We start from the raw sequence: 18,885 nt of genomic DNA on the forward strand, positions 1-18,885 counted from the left end.
CTACAAGATTATACTTACCCATCGTGGATGACTGAAAGAAAATTGAGGAAAATTTTCTGCACATGGTAAAGTAAATCATTTTAGTCGGTTGGATCAAAATCTCGGCGATCTCAACCCTTGAAATTCAGTTGAGATTTGAGAAACATTTGAGTCGCATTTATAATAATTTGGGTCGCATTTAATGGCATAACACAAGCAATTTCACTATATGATGTAGGTTTTCATCATTTGGATCTGAACGACCTCGCTAGTGTTGCTTCCCTTCATAATTTCATCAAAACCCAATTTGGAAAGCTTGATGCATTGTTGTGTTGAGCACTTGAGCTTAGAATAAATGCTCTTCATTTGGTTAATGACTCTAATTATTATTATTATTTTTTCTTTTTTGTAGAAATTGGCTTATTAAGACGGGGGATGGGGATATTAATATACCTTAACAAGAGTCGAATCCACAACCTCTTCACTAAGAAGTATTGGTTTCACCACTAGAACAGCTCTGCAGTGGCAATGACTCTAATTAATTACTAACAAAAAATGATGACGATTCGGGGATTCAAAATCAAATGCTTTAAATTTGAGTTTCTCGTCTAAGTTGGAAAGTGTTGAGATGGTTCCAAAACTCACAAGGAAGAATTTGTGAAAAGAATATGAAATTCAGATGATTTAAATTTGAATTTTTTGTGTGAAGTGGTTCCAAAAGATAAGGACCATCCTATTTTGTCAAGAAAGAATTTTGGAAAAATCAAATCCTGACAAGAATAAGTTTTTGGAAAGATAGTGTACTACACCTTATACGGTTGTAAATGAAAATTTATATTTAAAATTAAAAATATATTGTTCAAGTCACACAATGTGATGAGGAAAACTTCCATCAATTCTACCATCATTCAGTTCATTTGAATTTCGAAGTCTTAAAATTCTTGTTTGAAAAAATAGAAGTTTCTTGAAATTTCGAGCCATGTGAACACTTTTCAACTATGACGAAAAATTCAAATTTGGACCATTAGAATTTCGAATTCCCAAATCATCCTAATTATCCTCATCAATTACAACTTATGTCACTTAACTAGATGAACAAATCGAGCATATAAATAGGCCACCGTGTGTTGAATTGACCCTTCAACACGTTTTTCCAGTTCATAATGGCTTTTCTTGGGTGTGGTAAAGTGGTTTCTCAGTAACAAAGATTTGAAGGGTACCATCGCATTGTTGTATTGATTAACTATATAAATTAGTTGGGCATATAAATAGGCCACCAATGTATTGAATAGACCAGTAAACAAGTTTTCCCAGTTGACAATGGCTTTTCTTGGGGTGGCAAGTGGTGTTTCAATGACAAAGGGTTTCAAGGGTACCATCACATTGTTTTTACTTTTTCTGCATATTGTAGTTTTGAAAAGCTATGGAGCTGAAGCAAAACAGACAATGGAGCAAACTGAAGTAGAATTGGAGCTGGAAAGGGAACTTGAGAGTTTGAATGTTCCTCATCCTCTAAAAACCATTATAGTATGTTATCTGTACTTTTTTATCTCCTCTGTAGACCTATGTAATCTATGGATGGTTTTCTCTCTCTCTCTCTCTCTCTCTCTCTCTCTCTCTCTCTCTCTCTCTCTCATATACACACACACACACTTAGAGAGAGAGACCCGATGGGAACTTTGTATTGATTTTCACATTTCTTTTCTTATGCCTTTAACCGATAACAAATGGTACAGAAAAGGATACCAAGGCAACAAGATAGCATGGGTTTTAGCATTGGATGTTTTAACCTTCTTAATTATGTGTCTCTTGATCTTGTAGACAGAGAACGGTTTTATTAATTGTGTTGATTTAAACAAGCAACCAGCTTTGTCTCACCCACTGCTCAAAGATCACAAAGTCCAAGTATGTTGTATTTCTCTCCCATTTATTTGTTTTATTCACATTCATTAACAAATCAAGACTAGGGGGCATATCTTATTAAATTTGACTGAAATTTTGACTTTTAATACTATAATTTCTTTGCAGATGGAACCAATTGTTCAACCAGAATGGGGGGTAAATATAACTTCTTCAGCTGTTGAATCTTTGCTAAGTACTTATGAACATGAGGAATGTCCAGAAGGATCTGTTCCCATTCGACGAACTTCGAAAGAAGATCTTTTACAGGCTAGAACTTTATCAAGAGAATTGATCTCCAATTTCAACCAAAGCAAAAGACACTTCCCCGGACAATTAGTAAGCAATCACCAACTCATATTCTATCTAATTCATGTCTCAAACTGAAACTTAATTAACCCATCTAAAAGATGTTAACTATATTAACTTTATTTTTTTAGCTGTCATTTAGAACTTCTAAGGTGTACCTAGTACACAAGACTAGTCACAATCAATCATTTTAAAGGTGTACCCATTGCACAAGACTAGTGATGTTGCAAAGTCCAAAAAGATGATAGTGTACCCAACTTCTTACTTGTACCCTCCGAAAAAAAATAACTGTTTTAATATTAAAACCCACGACTACTTGTCTCTATAAACTAATCTTAACCATTGCATCGTTCATCCCCCAAGGAGAATTTACAATTTGGATTCAAATGCAAATTAAGGTTCTTTTTTCTGTCAATAAGCATGATTAGGGAAATCTATCTTCATGCAAACAATAGGGCATGACTAAGGAAATATATCTTGATTCGATCAATAGGGCTGCACTTAAACGTAATCAGACTAATTACCATTTATTAAGAGTATCACATGCTATAATGCCTTCTTACTGGTATTCAGAAATACTTAATGAAGATTTGACATTTATTTATTTATTTATTTTACTTTTTTCTTTTCTTTTTTGGGTTAAAGTCTTGACAAACTTGTGTGCTCAGAAAATGCTAAGCATCATATGGTAAACAAAAAGACAATCAAACAATGCTTGTTGAGGAAAACTATGCAACTTTCAACTCTTTGACAAAGGTTGTTTTATGGCCTGTTTGGTTACATGAGTCTGGAGATTTCAAATATCTAGAGATTTCAAATCTATAGACTTCAAATCTATTGGGTCATAATTTATAAAATTAAGTGTTGGGTTGTGGAATGAAATCTGTAAATTCATCTTAAAAAACTATTTGATCGATGTGATTTTTGTGAATGTGCAAATGTATAGCTTTTTTGAAATCTCTGGATTTCACCCCTTACCCATAAATCTACAGATTCACGTTTTTAGTGTAAAAAGGTGAATCTATAGAATTCATGAATCTAGAGATTTATACAACCAAACGGGTATAATTCTCAGATTCATGAATCCAGAGATTTGAAATCTCTGGATTCATGTAACCAAACAGGCCTTAAGGATTAAGTTTCTCATTTCCAGCTAAATCATATCTAGAAAGAAAAAATTTCCCTAGAACATAATTTTTAGGTATGGTTTTTACATCAAATCCAATGTAAATATGAAAAAGAGTTAAAGTATGCTGATAAAATTGTAGGCACTGATTAATGCAAAACAGTCACATGCTTTTTTTTTTCTTTCTTTTTTTCTTTAGCAAAATAATTACATGGTTGGATGTATATACTGAAGTAGTTTTAAACTATAGCAATCGAAGGAAATGGGTTTTTATTGTTCTTTCTGCTGAACAAATTATTAACCTCTAGAAATTGAACATTTAGATTGCAGATGTTAACAATAATTGGCCGGGTGGTCCAATTCATGGAGCTTCTGCAACTTTTAATGTATACAATCCAACTCTTACGCATCAATGCAGTTTACAAATGTTCAAATTTGGATTAATGGTGGTCCAAATGAATCCCCCAATTATATAATGGCTGGATGGTCGGTATGTATTTAACAATCTAGATTTATTTGAACTCGTCCTTCAGTTGAATCGTCGTCCCTTACTCAACTTTTTAGTTTATAGTCGATTCAATTTTTAATGTTATCTAACTTTATTTTCTACACTTCTTAAAAATCAGGTTAATCCAAGCTTATATCATGACTCAGAAACTCATTTATTTACATTTTGGACGGTATGTTTAATAGGTTGGAATTCTTTAATTTGTGTATCAAAACATGACTTACAATGGTTTTTTTTTTTTTTTTTCCTTCTATTTTTTTCCCTTTTTCTTTTCTGGGATCAAAAGACTTACAATGGTTGCTAACACATTATATTGTAGCTAATAATTCTTGCACTTTTTCTACATTTTTTAAATTGATTGATAATACAATGTATCACTATAATTCAAGAGGACATCAAATATGATTAGTCTTCACTTTTAACAGGAACATAAAGTTTTTTAGTTGTTAAATAATGATTAGGTTCTGTTTAGTACTTGGATTTCATTTTACTTTGAAAGAACTTAAGAAGGTCTTCCTTTTTCTAAGTGGCAAACCACTTTCTCTTTAGAAGCTTAAACAACTGTTTAACTTGTTAACTTGTTAACTTTTTCTTTTGTTTTTTTTTTTTTCTTTCTATTGTCTCTTCAGTTTTACCCTCTCTCAATCTCAATTAATAAGAATTTGTTCTTTTCTTTTTTCCTAATATTTATTTTGGGAACTAAGGTTCACCCAAGCCAGCTTACTAACTCATTGATTACATCCTAAGGAGGGTAATTTTTACATATAATATTAAATACAAAGCGGGGGGTTCTTACCTGGACCCGAGGGAATATGAACTTGACCATTCCATGTATATTTTTCTTTCCATAGGATAAATTCAATGATATGAGATAAATAAAGACACCATATATAAAACATTTACGTTTATGAGAACCCTTTCCCTCTTTGCACTTTTTACTCTATTAATTTCTTGTATAAATAATCAAAATTTTTATAAAATACCTGTTTATTTAAATAATTAAAATTGCTGGTTGTTGTATGTCTTTTTCACTTTTAATTTAACTTACCTTTTAGCAGGACAGAAAAAACTAAAATTTCAAGGTGTGCAGGGTGATAATTACAAAAATGGGTGCCCCGATACTCATTGCAGAGGGTTTGTACAAACTCACAGATCAATTAGGCCAGGAACTCTTTTAAGACCTACTTCTGATCTTGGAAATAATCAGTTTGAGTTCCATCTCGCTATTCACCAGGTATAACTTTCTTTTATCTTTTATTCCAAGTAAGGCATCGTAAAAAAAAAAGTTGCATATTAGCGGCATTTGTATCTCCTCTATGTGATTGAGGATGCCAATCTCACATAGACATGTGCTGTAAGAATAGGTCTCATACAATTAATTGGTATATCTTTTGATGAAACTAAATCAGTAGATTGAATTTAAATCATTGTTGGTAATTCTATTGATTGTTTTCTTACAGGATCGAAATACTGGGCACTGGTGGCTGCAACATCAAGGCATGTCCATTGGTTATTGGCCAAAGAACTTGTTTAATTCTTTAGCTACTGGTGCTAAAGGTAATTCTTGGGGAGGTATCGTAAGAATTGGTTCAAATGGAGAATACCCTAAAATGGGAAGTGGAATGTGGCCTAAACAACGATACGCATGTTTTTTACATGTGATTGAGTATTTGGACAAGAACTACATTGTCTCACATCCAGGATCAGCAGGAAGCGTAAATATTCGCGTGGACAACAAACGTTGCAATGATATACAATATATATCTTATAACGATGTAACACATGTAGCTGGAATTAATGTTGGAGGACCTGGTGGACATTGTGGCTAATTTTTATACTAAAATGTAATTAATGTTTACATGTTTCTACTAAGCTTTTTTTTATTGTCATGAATAAATGAATATGTCTCCCTATAGATACGCTATTGTACCTTTTTAAATATTACCCATAATTATGTATATATAATTACGCAAGGCCTAAGAAAGTAGTTCGCTAGGCCCACAAACCCAAACAAAAACATCTAGCAGTAAGTGGCAGCACAATCACCAATTTTGGGGCAAGTTTAGGTTAAAACATATATGAATCTAGAAGGAATTAGCGTGAGATTTTTAGATGGATGGAAAGGTCTAGAAGTTTATTTTATAACGCAATAAACAGTGCCCAATTTTCTATTTCCTTGGGGAGTTATTCTCAGAGCCACCTCTCCACTTTGAAGCACATTGAAACTAGTTAACCTTGGAGGAAACACAACCAAGTTCCTCTTAGTCCCAACTTTCAATGTCCTATTATTGCCATTTTATAGTTTCAAAAAGTTTTAATTAATGGGGAAGTTAGCCAGTCGAACTAGGTAGTCATTTTCAAGTGATATTTTGGAATTGCCTATGCATGGAGGGATGTTCCCAATGCACTTTTATTTAAGCTCTTTATTGTGAAAGAATTTAAGATATTGGAATGAAAATTGAGTTTGGCCTTTAGCTTTAGGGGAAAGACTCTTCTTTTCTATATATACTTTTTAGATCTTATTATAGGTTATGAGCACTTCGTCAAAGTGGAGACTGGAGAGTAAGCCGCCATCTGAATTTTACGAGGGAGTGACATGCGAGAATGCAGAGGCACATGGAGACTCGTGCCCATGTTTGGATTGCTCCTACAAAGTCAAGTACTATTGAGGCAACGACGATCACCTTATGAAATTGTAGTTGCTCTTGTGACCATTTGTTATATTCTTCTTATTGAACCAATTGATGGTGGCTTTGCTTAGTATTTTGAGCCTGTTTGAGATTTGACTTGACTAACTTTGGATAATGACAATTTAGAGTCATGATAACTATAATAACTTCAATATTATGACTTTGATTTGATACTGTATGCTCCTTTCTCATTCTTGGATTATACTATATTGTTTTATTGTTATGGATTGACATTGAACCTAAATCGTATATTGTTATCAATCCCACGGGTATTCGAGTGAGTCCGGATCCAGCTAGGTGGGGTGTGACAGAAGTTGGTATCATAGGTCAGGTTCATTTTAAATCCTAAACTTAATACTATATAGTAGGAGCATCTTGAATCACCAATCCATAAGTGACTCAACTAGGTTAAAAGTGAATAATAGGTTTCAACCACTAACTTGAAACACACAATGGAGTGAATGAGCATAATGGAGCTAACTGAAGTAATACACAATAATCATATCAAACCCATGAGTCATATTGTCACACCCAACCCAGCCGGATCCGGTAATACACCAATATGGGGGAGATACACAACAAGATCTAGGTTCACGGCCAAATCCTTTAACACAACGCCTATAATATAATCAAAGAGCAAGTGACAAGTATTAATCAAGAAGTAAAATGTTATTACAGTTATCCAATATTTGAAATCAAAGTCATCATCCCAAATTAGTCCAATTAAATCAATTATCAGAGTTTAAGGAAAGGTTGTATATCAGCAGAAGTTTAAGTTTTTGAAAAGGCTCAAAAGATTAAGTAGCGCCCTCATCTATCGGCTGGATGAGAAGGATGCAACACAAAGATACAAGGGCAATTACTATGTCATGAGATATCTTCAGTGTCTCATAATTGCTGGACTCCATAAGCATAGTCCGAATAGGCACACGAATTGCCATAGATCTCTATGTCCTCTATTTTGGGTCCCTCGTAGGGCTCAAACGGCGGTGGACTTTCTAGCAGAACGGGGTCTTCATATCCTGCAATAATATCTAAAAAGAAACTGTTCATAAAGGAGTATGACTTAAAATAGAACTCAGTGAGGTCAACTAACCATATATCATGCATTCATCACATATTTCCACAAACAATCCATGTATAGTATATAATGAGATGAGTGAATGAATATGTATGCAAATATGCTCCTAATTCTAACAATGGGTTCTCTATTGTGGACACATTAAGTTATACACCAGTCTTTTGGGTTTTTTTGTAGTAGTTGAGTCAAGTCACATCAAACCATGGCTGGAGATTAGGTCACCACTCTCTCACATCACCATTGGTCTGAGAACTAGCACATGTTAGATATAACCCTAGGCCAAATGCTTAGTCATAAAGTCTTGTACTACATGTGGTCCAGATATCTTCCCTCATGGCTAGTGCCTTTTTTATCAAATATCCTTCTCCACTTAGGAATAATATCCTCAATGGGAGGCATCTTTTAGATCTCATTCCGTCATCTACATATGTTGGGGCGGATGCCTCTCATGTCTCCTCACAGCACTCAACCCATCTTTTGGATGCCCATTAGCCCGACCCTAATATATGTAACTCTACCATCTCATGATGACAGTAGGCTTGCTGGATGCTTACAAGGCCCAACTATTGTCATCATGGGTCACTTGGCTTTAATACCCTTGCCAAAAAGGTAGTAGTATTCAAGGGTTCACTAGCCAACACATTTAGACACTTTTTTACCATGTACCTAGGTCTAAGTGAATGTAAGGTCACTAAGGTAATGGGTGAACCCACAATCCTAGTTGGTATACAAGTATGGGTGGACAATGTCCTACCATCCAATTCACACATTCACATAATTTGAATATCATAATTCAAGCAATTGTAATAATAAATAAACATAATACCACATAACCTTGCGCATAGTCACACGCAATTTATAATAGATGCAAGATAAAAATGTAAATGAAGATTTAAACAACACTAATAAATGCACGAGATGTGGCATTGTGTTTCCCTCACCTATTAATATTAACAATACTCTTCAAAGTCCTAAAAGATTCACCAAAGAGGGTGCAAGCAACTCAAAATAAGCCTAGAAACATGAGAAATCAAATGAGCAACAATCAGGATCCACCAGGGGTCAAAGGGGGCAAAACACACACCCAGACTAAGGGGCGGTTGATTAAACCTCCCAAGGCTGGTTGACCACCCTTGGTCGGCCGCCCAACCTTAGGGCTACGACCAATTTGGTAGATTTCGACTCCATTTCAGAATCAACTCAAAATGGGGCTTTGGGGTCTTCAACAGAACACTAATAGGGTCCCCAAAAAAACCCTTCAATCACCCCAAGTAGTTCCCAAACAAAAAGACACAGTTTGGGCTCTTCGTGGACAATACAACTACCAATAAGTTACCACCAGTCATTCTTGGACGGCCCTTTTTAGCCACTGCGAGTGCTTGTATCAATTGTAGATCGGGTATCATGGACATATCATTTGGCAATAAGAAACTTAGAGTCAGCATCTTTAATGCATCCTTAAGCCCAAATAGGGATGAAGAGTGCTTTGCGATTAATCTTATTAATGACTTAGTGGCTAATTATACTCCAAACATGTTTATTGATGATCCGCTTCAGCATTACTTGTCATTTGGGGAATTTGACCTAATTCTTGAGGAAGTCAACACATTGTTGGACTCTTCCACTTCTTTGGAGCAATCACCATTCACATTTAGATTTGAGCCTCCACCTCCATTGGCTGCATCTCCCCAACCCTCATCCCTCATGTCTCCCCCTAAGTTGGATCTTAAACCACTCCCTTCCAATATAAAGAATGCATTCTTAGGATACAATGAAACCTTGCCTGTCATTAATTCTTCTGATCTATCACCTAGGAAAGAGGACCAACTTTTATGAGTGTTTTCTGAATTCAAGGCAGCCATTGGATGGTCCTTAGCTGATCTTAAAGGCATAGACCCTTCTATATGTATTCCTAGGAGAAATTGTGAGGATCAAGCGAAACTCCGTAGGGATACCTAATGTCGTTTGAATCCTAACATGAGAAAGGTAGTGAAAAATGCGGTAATTAACTGGTTAGATGACAACATTGTCTACCCAGTCTCTGATAGTGAATGGGTCAATCCTACTTAAGTTGTCCCTACAAAATCTGGCATCAATGCGGTTCTAAATGACAGCGACGATCTTGTCTCAATTCTTACTGCTATGGGTTGGCATGTCTGCATCAGTTACTGTTGGGAAATGCCATGTCAGCATTTTCCACATCGGCCTCCAATCAGTTTTGATGATGACAAATACTTCACTAATGATTCCATGTAGATATGTTTTTGTCCAGCTCATCACCATAGTGAATCTCGATGCAAAATAACCGGATTAAAGAATTACCGAAGAGTCAAGCTCAAGACCAACTCAAACCATCTTAGACAAAGAACCAAAGTCAAGATGAGTATCAAGACCACTTATCAAGATCATGTCAAAGATCAAGTCTTAGGCTGAATTAGGGCTTAGGACACTCTCGCATACACATATATGTAAATGCATCCATTATATGTAATTCATATTACTAGAGTGACCTAGGACATGTTAGTGAGGTGTACAAAGCTTAGGGTTGACTCAAAAGTCAAAAAACCCAAGCCATGTCCCAGCTCCAAAACTGTTCAGCAGAACAGAGCTCAGACAGTCGACCGTCTGGGCAAACGGTCGACCGTTTGTTTTGGTAATTCTGTTTCTCAAGAACAACGAAGGCCAAACGGAAATTTCCGTCTAGCAGACGGTCGTCCGTCTGGCCCTGACTTGAGTATAACGGCTAGTTTTAAATGAATATTCTCAACAGCTGTGTTTCAACAGATACTTTTGAGACGGCTGACCATCTAGGTAGACGGACGACCGTCTGGAACAAAATCTTGCTGAGATTTTTATATCCGTTGGGGAAATGGAGAGGGCATTGAATTGAGGTCTATAAAAGCCCAGCCACCCCCATTTGAGATTCATTCCTCTCCCCCATCAAGCACATACTCACTTACAAGTGAAAAAGAAAATCCTCGGTGTTTTAGCACCATTACTGTCCTCCCAACTCCATTTAACTTTGAGGGATATTCCAAAGTTAATAAGCAGGTTTACTGAAGCAAAGCTTGGAGTTATTGAAGGCCATTGGAGTTTATTGATGCTTGCTGCTCTTGATTCATTCATTCATTGCATCACTCACATACAAGGGGTAAAGTGTCACTCTCCTTGTTAGGTAATATCTAACACTTCTTGTATTTGAATTGGTTATTGAATTCTAGTCTAGGTTGATTAGAATTTGTTGTTTGGGTGCTCTTGTCCGTGAACGAAGATTACTTGGGTACTCTTGCCCGTGAACCAAGATTGTAAAGGGTACTTTTGCCCCGTAACAAAGATTGTAAGGGTTTGACTCTCTACCCATTGTATTGAAAGAGATTTATTAGTGGAAAACTCTCTTGAGGCAAAGAGAGGAGTAGACGTAGACTCGTAGAGTCGAACCACTATAAATTCTATGTTGTGGTTGTTGTTTTTCTTAGATTTCATTTTAAATCATCAATTCACTTTGAAATTGCAATCAAATCGAGAATTTAGTATAAACCACGAGGTACAACCTAATCACCTCCCTCTAGGTTGCACCAACAATTGGTATCAGATCAGGAGCTCAAATTGAAATTAAAATCATTCTCAAAAAGAGTAAAAAATCATGGCATCATTATCCAACCAATTCTCCTCAAGACCCGAAGGTTTAAATACCTCTAGGCTTCCATATTTTGATGGAGAAGGGTTTTCTTATTGGAAGAATAGATTTGAAGATTTTGTTTGTGCTATTGATATAGATGTTTGGGACATAATTACATATGGACCCAATGAGATTACCAAACTTGATAAAGACTGTAACAAAATTCCAAAACCAAGGATTGAATGGGATGGAATTGACAAAATAAAATCCCAAGCAAACCACAAGGCTAAAATGTTCCTACAATGTGCCTTGAGTGAGAAGGTATACAATAGGTGTGGTACTTGCAAGAATGCAAAAGAAGTTTATGATAAATTAATAGTTACATATGAAGGAACAAACCAAATAAAAAAGATAAATTTGGATGTTTATATGCTTCAATATGAAAACTTCAAAATGTTAGATAATGAGGATATAACTTCTTTGTTTACTAGGTTTTCTAACATTATAAATAAGTTGCATAGCCTTGGCAAGGAATTTGCAAATGAAGATGTGACAAGAAGAATCCTACGAGCTCTTCCACCATCTTGGAGACTCAAGAAAACAACAATTCAAGAAGTAGGAAATCTAGAACATATCACACTTGATGAGCTCATGGGATCTCTACTTGCACATGAGGCAGAACTTGAAGAAGACAAGAAGTATGAAGAAAGCCATTCAAAAGAACAAAGAAGAAATCCATTGCTCTTAAAAGCTCCATCAAAGATGATGAAAGCGATGAAAAAAAAAGTGACTCCGACAGTGATATTTCCCTTATCACAAGAAAGTTCAGAAATTTTCTAAAAGGAAGGAAAGGAAGATTTCCATCCAAAAGACAAGGGTCAATAGAATTCAAAAGGTAAAACTTCATCTACTAATAGTCAAGATGTTATTTGCTTTGAGTGTAGAAAACCAGGACATTTCGAGAACGAATGTCCTACCAAAGGGAAAAAGAAGGCGTACAAAGCCGAAGTAATCTACACTACAAGTGATGATGAAGAAGAAAGTGAAGAGTTCGATGAAGAAAAGATCAATTTAGCCTTGATGGCTAGTTCACATGAAGAACAAGATCATGAGGTAAATTCTATATATGATAGTCTTGATTCTATGCATGATGAAAATGATATAGATAACATTGATGAAGAAGACTTAGCTAGTGATTTTGAAACTCTATACAATTTCAGCAAGAAAATTGAAAAGAAAAACAAAATCTTAGAAGAAGAAGTATTATCCCTAATGACACGATAAGTGACTTACGAGAGTACATTAAGAGAATAGAAAAAGAAAATAATGACCTAAACAATGTGAAATCCACAAGGGAGCAAGAGGATCTAGATGGTTTTCTAGGAGAAGTACATTATCTGAATAGCACCGTAATTGAATTACGGGAACATATTGAGAAAATAGAACAAGAAAATGTAGACTTAAACAATTCTCTTGTGAAATTCACAAATGATCAAAAGAACTTAGATAGTCTTTTAGGAAACCCCAAAAAGAATCCACAAGACAAAGAAGGACTAGGATTCAACAGTGAAACTTTAACTCCTAGAAAAGTGAAAGAAGTTCGATTTGAAAAAGGGACATCCAGTAAGAACTCCTTACCAAAACCCAAAAATGTTCAAGGAAACATTCAAAGTGGAAACAAGACTCAACCTCAAACAATCAAAGGAAAGATTGAAAAGAAAAATTACTACTCCCAAAGAACAAGGAAAAATGGAAATCAAAATAATGAACCAAAGAATAATCAAGGACAAAATTATCATAATCAAGATTATTCAAGAAGAAATGGTAGAAATCAAAACAATTATAGGTAGCAAAAATTCCAAAATTACCAAAATGTCCAAAGCCAACATCATCAATATTGGCCAAACCAAAATCAAATGATGTTTGGTTATAATTGGCCATACCCCTATTTTGCACCCTATGAGCATATTCCTCAACCTCCATTTTTGCCACATATGCCAAACCATCAAAAACCTAGAAGAAGTGAAAACCTCTTTAAAAATACAAACAAGATAAATGGACAAAGAAATCAAAACTTCAATGGACCAAGGAGACAAAAACCTCAAGTCTAAGAACCATTTGACATTTGTAATCCAAGATTTCAAAGACCAAAAGGAGGATATCAACCTAGTTGGTTCAATATGGAACCAATAAGAACTAAACAATTTGGACCCATATAGACGTGGGGACCAATGCACGTCTATCCTTTCTTCTGTAGGTTTGCTTGATGAACACTCAAAGAAGTGAATGTTACATTGATAGTGGTTGTTCCAAGCATATGACATCAAATCCAAAGCTCTTCACAAAACTTAGATCATATGATGGAGGATGCGTCACCTATGGAGATAATAGCAAAGGAACGATAGTTGGAATTGGTCAAGTTGATATTGGAGGTACATCTATCTCAAATGTATACCTAGTTGATAAACTACCATATAATTTGCTTAATGTAAGTCAATTATGTAGCATAGGTTATAAAGTTACATTTGATGTTTCTTCCTGCTATGTGAAAGATATGAATGAAAAGTTAATCATTAAAGGCATTAGGAGAGACAACATTTATACTTGTGTGTTCAATGAATCATCTCTTAATATGACTTGTCTCATGTCTCTTGAAGAAACTCTAATTTGGCATAGAAAACTAGGTCACATAAATAAAAAGCAAATTGAAATCATTGCATCAAAGAATCTAGTCAGAAACCTTCCAAAAATGAAGTTTGACAAAAACTATTTTTGTAATGCATGCCAAAAGGGAAAACAAACTAGAGTATCTCATAAGTCCAAGAACATAGTCTCTACTAGTAGACCACTAGAACTGTTGCATATGGACTTATTTGGACCTATTTCCATAACTAGTCTTAGTGGCAAATACTATACCTTTGTCATTGTCGATGATTACTCAAGGTATACGTGGACTTTATTTCTAAAGCATAAAGATGATGCCTTTGAGGAATTCATTATACTTGTTAGAAAATTCAAAATCATAAGGGATACCTTATAATCACTATCCAAAGTGACCATGGAAGGGAATTTGACAACAACAACTACTTTGGAGAATTTTGTGACAAAGAAGGTATAACTCATAACTTTTCTGCTCCTAGAACTCCCCAATCAAATGGAGTAGTAGAGAGAAAGAATAGATCACTTCAAGAAATGGCTAGAACCATGCTTAGTGAATTCTCAATGCCTAAATACCTTTGGGCAGAAGCCACAAGCACCGCTTGTTATGTCTTAAATCATGTGCTAATTAGAGAATTCCTAAACAAGACACCATATGAACTCTATCACAACAAAGTTCCTAGGGTTGATCACTTTCAAATATTTGGATGTAAGTGCACTATACTGAACACTAGAGATCCTAAAGGAAAATTTGAAGAAAAAGTTGATGAGGGAATTTTCTTAGGATATTCTCAAAACGGTAGAGCATATAGAGTACTAAATAGAAGAACCCTTGTTGCGGAAGAATCAATGAATGTCACATGTGATGTATCTCCACCTAAGGATAAATATAAACCTCTAATTGATGAGGAAGATGATGGAAGGACTGAAGAGGTCATTAGGGAAAAAGTAGATAACCAATCCCTAGAAGAACCTCAAAATGTTCCCGAAGATAGTAGGACCCCCCCCCCTCAAGAATTACCTAAGGAGGTAGTTCCTTGGAAAGACCATCCTCTTGACAAAGTCATAGGCAACTTAGGTCAAGGAATCCAAACTAGATCCAGGGCCCAAAACTTTTGTAACTATGTTGCATTCTTGTCAACTATAGAACCCAATAATGCCAAAGAGGCCCTAACTGACAGCTATTGGATCATGGCCATGCAAGAAGACTTAAATCAATTCGAAAGAATGATGTTTGGGAACTCATCCAAAGACCTCGAGACCATACCATCATAGGTACCAAATGGGTATTTAGAAATAAACTTGATGAAAATGGTCAAGTTGTTAGAAACAAGGCACGATTGGTTGCCCAAGGATATAATCAACAAGAAGGCATTGATTTTGATGAGACCTATGCACCCGTAGCCCGATTAGAATCCATAAGAATGTTATTGGCATTTGCATGCCATAAGAACTTCAAGTTGTATCAAATGGATGTGAAAAGTGTGTTCTTAAATGGATTCATTATGGAGGAAGTTTATGTTGCACAACCTCCGGGTTTGAAGATTCCACTTTCCCCAATCATGTCTTCAAACTAAAAAGGGCTCTCTATGGACTTAAACAAGCCCCACGTGCTTGGTATGAAAGACTAAGTAAATTTCTAGTCCAAAAGGAATTCTCAATGGGTAAGGTCGACACCACACTATTTGTGAAGTATAAGAAAAATGATACTATAATCGTTCAAATATATGTGGATGATATCATATTTGGTGCTACAAATGAATCCTTGTGTCATGAGTTTAGTACTTGCATGAGAAATGAGTTTGAAATAAGTATGATGGGTGAATTATCCTTCTTCCTTGGTCTACAAATCAAACAAAATGAAAATGGCATCTTTATTAGTCAAACCAAGTACATAAAAGAACTACTTACGAAATTTGATATCACATTTCAAAAGGCAAATGGAACACCCATGAACACATCTTTGAAATTATCAAAAGATGAGGATGGGAAACTTTTTGATGCCACCAAATATAAAGGTATGATTGGAAGCCTTCTATACTTAACAGCTAGTAGACCGGACATCATGTTTAGTGTTTGTGCTTGTGCAAGATATCAAGCCAATCCTAAACAGTCCCATGCCTGTGCCGTTAAACGAATATTCAAATAATTGAAAGGCACATCAAACTTAGGACTATGGTATCCCAGAAGTCAAGAATTTGACTTGTTAAGTTTTTTGGATGCTGACTTTGCCGAGTGTCATATTGACCGAAAGAGCAACACAGTTTTGTTTCTTGCTGAACCATGACACTAAGCATGGTCCAAGCAAGTGACATAGTCCCCAAAGGGTGAGCTGAAAAAAAATCAACAAGTAGTTCACATACAAATAACAAAATGATGCTATATGATATGAGACAATATGCAAGAATGCAACTAACTCTAATGGATGCTAGTCTCTAATGGCAGACATGGATTAAGATGGAACACTAGCCTCCTCTAGGAAGGTATTGTTACTTTGATCTCTCACAGGTTGGTTACCGGTCTTGATATCCTAGGTAAGGGGTCAAGGCATCCCTCTCGGACTATCACCATGGTTGGGGTTTAGCTCACCGCTCTCTCACCACACCATACTGACGCATGTCAGGGTTATACCTAGCCCAATGCAAATCATCTATTGAGTCACATCAACCTAAGGTCAGATACTTCCCATCATGCCTCTCACAATTGGTTCGGTATCCTTTCCCACTAGAGTCATCGTATCCTATGGCACTAACCAAGTCAGACTATGGACTCTTAACCCTATTGGTCATCCACATATAATAGATGGGAAGCTATCATGTCCTTTCACAGGTTGTCTACCGGTCTTGAGCGCCCACAATCCCCATTACTGCCACGGGTCAGTCGGCACCAATACCCACGCTAATAGGGTGTGATAGGACGAGGTTTCTAACCAAACACTTCTAGACTTCCTAGTCATGACATCCAGTGATCATGAAAAGTGCCAAGGGGCATCATAGGATTGTGTTCCATACCACCTCCACTGATGTCCCAAGATAAAAACACCATAACGGCATTCCCCAATTCACAACCACAACCTATCACTTGCATTACAATATGATTCCAATCACATTATCATATCATAATGCATTCCAACTTTTGAAATAGTCATAGTAAACGGAAATATATGAATAACATCATTACTAAACTATATTCTGAAATACAGAGTCAAAGTAATCATGTCTAAATCATATAACATAAATATAGCATATGCATTCAAGTTTATTACAAACAAAAATGTAACTAAGGTTAGGTGTAATTGAACGTCCTCACCTTGTTATCAACTTGAAAACTTTGTAGAATAGATCAAAGGATGAGACAAACTTGTCAAAGAGTGTTAATAACATAATGATTCAAAGTTATAAACAAACCCTAATGGTTAAGAGTTGAAAAGAGGGCAAAATCCAGCCATTTGTTTGTCAACACCAGGCTTGGTTGCCTGGGTTGGTCGCCTAGGGCTGCCAAGGCAGGCGATTAAGGCTGTTGTGTACCGACAGAAAATGCCTATATCGATAGAAAACTCATCGTTTCGGTTCCAAACAACTCCAAAATTAACTAGAAAATTCTGAAATCATGGTAGGACATTATCTAGCATGGTTTAAGAATCAATTATAGCCAGAGGAATGAAAACCTAACGAATCCTATATTAGGTTTCTTCCAAAATCAAATTGCATGATTCACGAATAGATAGAGTGAATGGAGATTAGAAGATAAGGGTTTGAAATCATCATAGAGCATGGTCTAACATAGTTTGGAGATTAGACTAATCAAAGAGGATAAAAATCTAATAGATCTTATACTAGGTCTTCTCTGAAATCTTACCGTGAAGTTCACAAAAGAGCTAGAGTGAATGGAGATTCACTCTAGAACATTGGGAATAGTAGAGATAGGTCATAACAGCAAGTATAGACCTTCTTCAAGGTTTATACAGTAGGTAGAAACAAGCAAAAGAGAAGAACTAGAATGAAGAGAATGAATGCTAACCTTTTAGAAAGCGAAACAATGAACGAAAACCTTGACGGATGCTCCCACACCTTCCTTCACCTTGGAGAGGGTTCTTTAGAGAGTCTTTGATGTTCTCTAATGGCTTTAGAACACAATGACACATTTTTTTAATGAAAATAATTAAATAGGGCTTCAAAAACATAATTTTCCAAACATGCCCTTTTTGTCCTGAAATAGGTTGGTCCCCTGAGGCGACCAAGGCAGGTTGCCAACTGATATGGAGAAAATATAACCGAACCTAGTTCCAACTTGGTTCAATCCTCGACTCCGGTCGGGACGAAAGGAATCGACTTGCTTCCAAGCGAGCCGGGTCCAGGAGATAGCTTGCTGAGGAAGAAAACTAACTCAGTCACAAGCACGCCCTAATACGATACGATCGGAATAGGCTAATCAACCTAAAGACGGCTAGCATCATTTGGTGATTGTCACTCATCGCTATTATATGGATAACTACCATATAACGATCGTATTATCAAAGGAGTCATCTACTAGTCCAAACTAGTAGAGGTCTATCACTTCACAAATCTATCAGTTAAGATCCAACGACTATCCAAAGAAGGCTCAAATACATCCAACGAAGGAAATTCGGAGGTACACTCTAAATAAGACATCACCTACTCACAAGGTAGAGAGGACGGATACACAGATACAATCTGAATCGTATTCTTGTTATTCATTCCTTAGCTCTGTGCACTAGCAGATCTTTTTGTGATTAAGTTCATCAACTAACTTAGCCTTCGGAGGTGGACTCCCGATCCCAGCAGTCGAGCCACATCTGACGTTCGTTTTTGCAGGTCATTCTCAGGAGATCTAAGGGCTGAGCAGATTGAGGACGCATCATTTGGTGCCGTCTGTGGGAAGCGTTTCATAAAGCCATGGTGACTAGATCATCAGCAGCAGCGGCTGCTGCGGCCCAACGAGATGTTGGCATCCAAATTCTCAGAGTAAACAATCCAGATATTCCAGAGGGAAGTC

At 36.2% G+C, this 18,885-nt stretch overlaps 1 protein-coding gene across 1 annotated transcript; it reads left to right on the top strand.

The window, feature by feature from the left end:
- Positions 1–1,299: 1,299 nt before the first annotated feature.
- Positions 1,300–5,650, top strand: LOC149024107 (protein neprosin-like). Its single transcript, XM_089143415.1, has 5 exons — positions 1,300–1,506; positions 1,801–1,884; positions 2,008–2,074; positions 4,880–5,055; positions 5,282–5,650. Exons 1-5 carry the CDS (start codon positions 1,300–1,302, stop codon positions 5,648–5,650), a joined length of 903 nt encoding a protein of 300 aa, XP_088999541.1.
- The last annotated feature ends 13,235 nt before the right edge of the window (positions 5,651–18,885 follow it).

The sequence above is a fragment of the Hakea prostrata genome, chromosome 2 (assembly GCF_041222555.1).
Source record: "Hakea prostrata isolate BN-2017 chromosome 2, UWA_Hpros_2, whole genome shotgun sequence".
In the NCBI taxonomy this organism is placed as follows: Eukaryota; Viridiplantae; Streptophyta; class Magnoliopsida; order Proteales; family Proteaceae; genus Hakea; species Hakea prostrata.

Excerpts from the sequence above, each read along its gene's own strand:
- LOC149024107 (XM_089143415.1), top strand. The coding sequence starts at position 1,300 with ATGGCTTTTCTTGGGGTGGCAAGTGGTGTTTCAATGACAAAGGGTTTC. Across the intron at positions 1,885-2,007 it reads TCAAAGATCACAAAGTCCAA|ATGGAACCAATTGTTCAACC; the intron begins GTATGTTGTATT and ends ATTTCTTTGCAG. Across the intron at positions 2,075-4,879 it reads AGCTGTTGAATCTTTGCTAA|GACAGAAAAAACTAAAATTT; the intron begins GTACTTATGAAC and ends ACCTTTTAGCAG.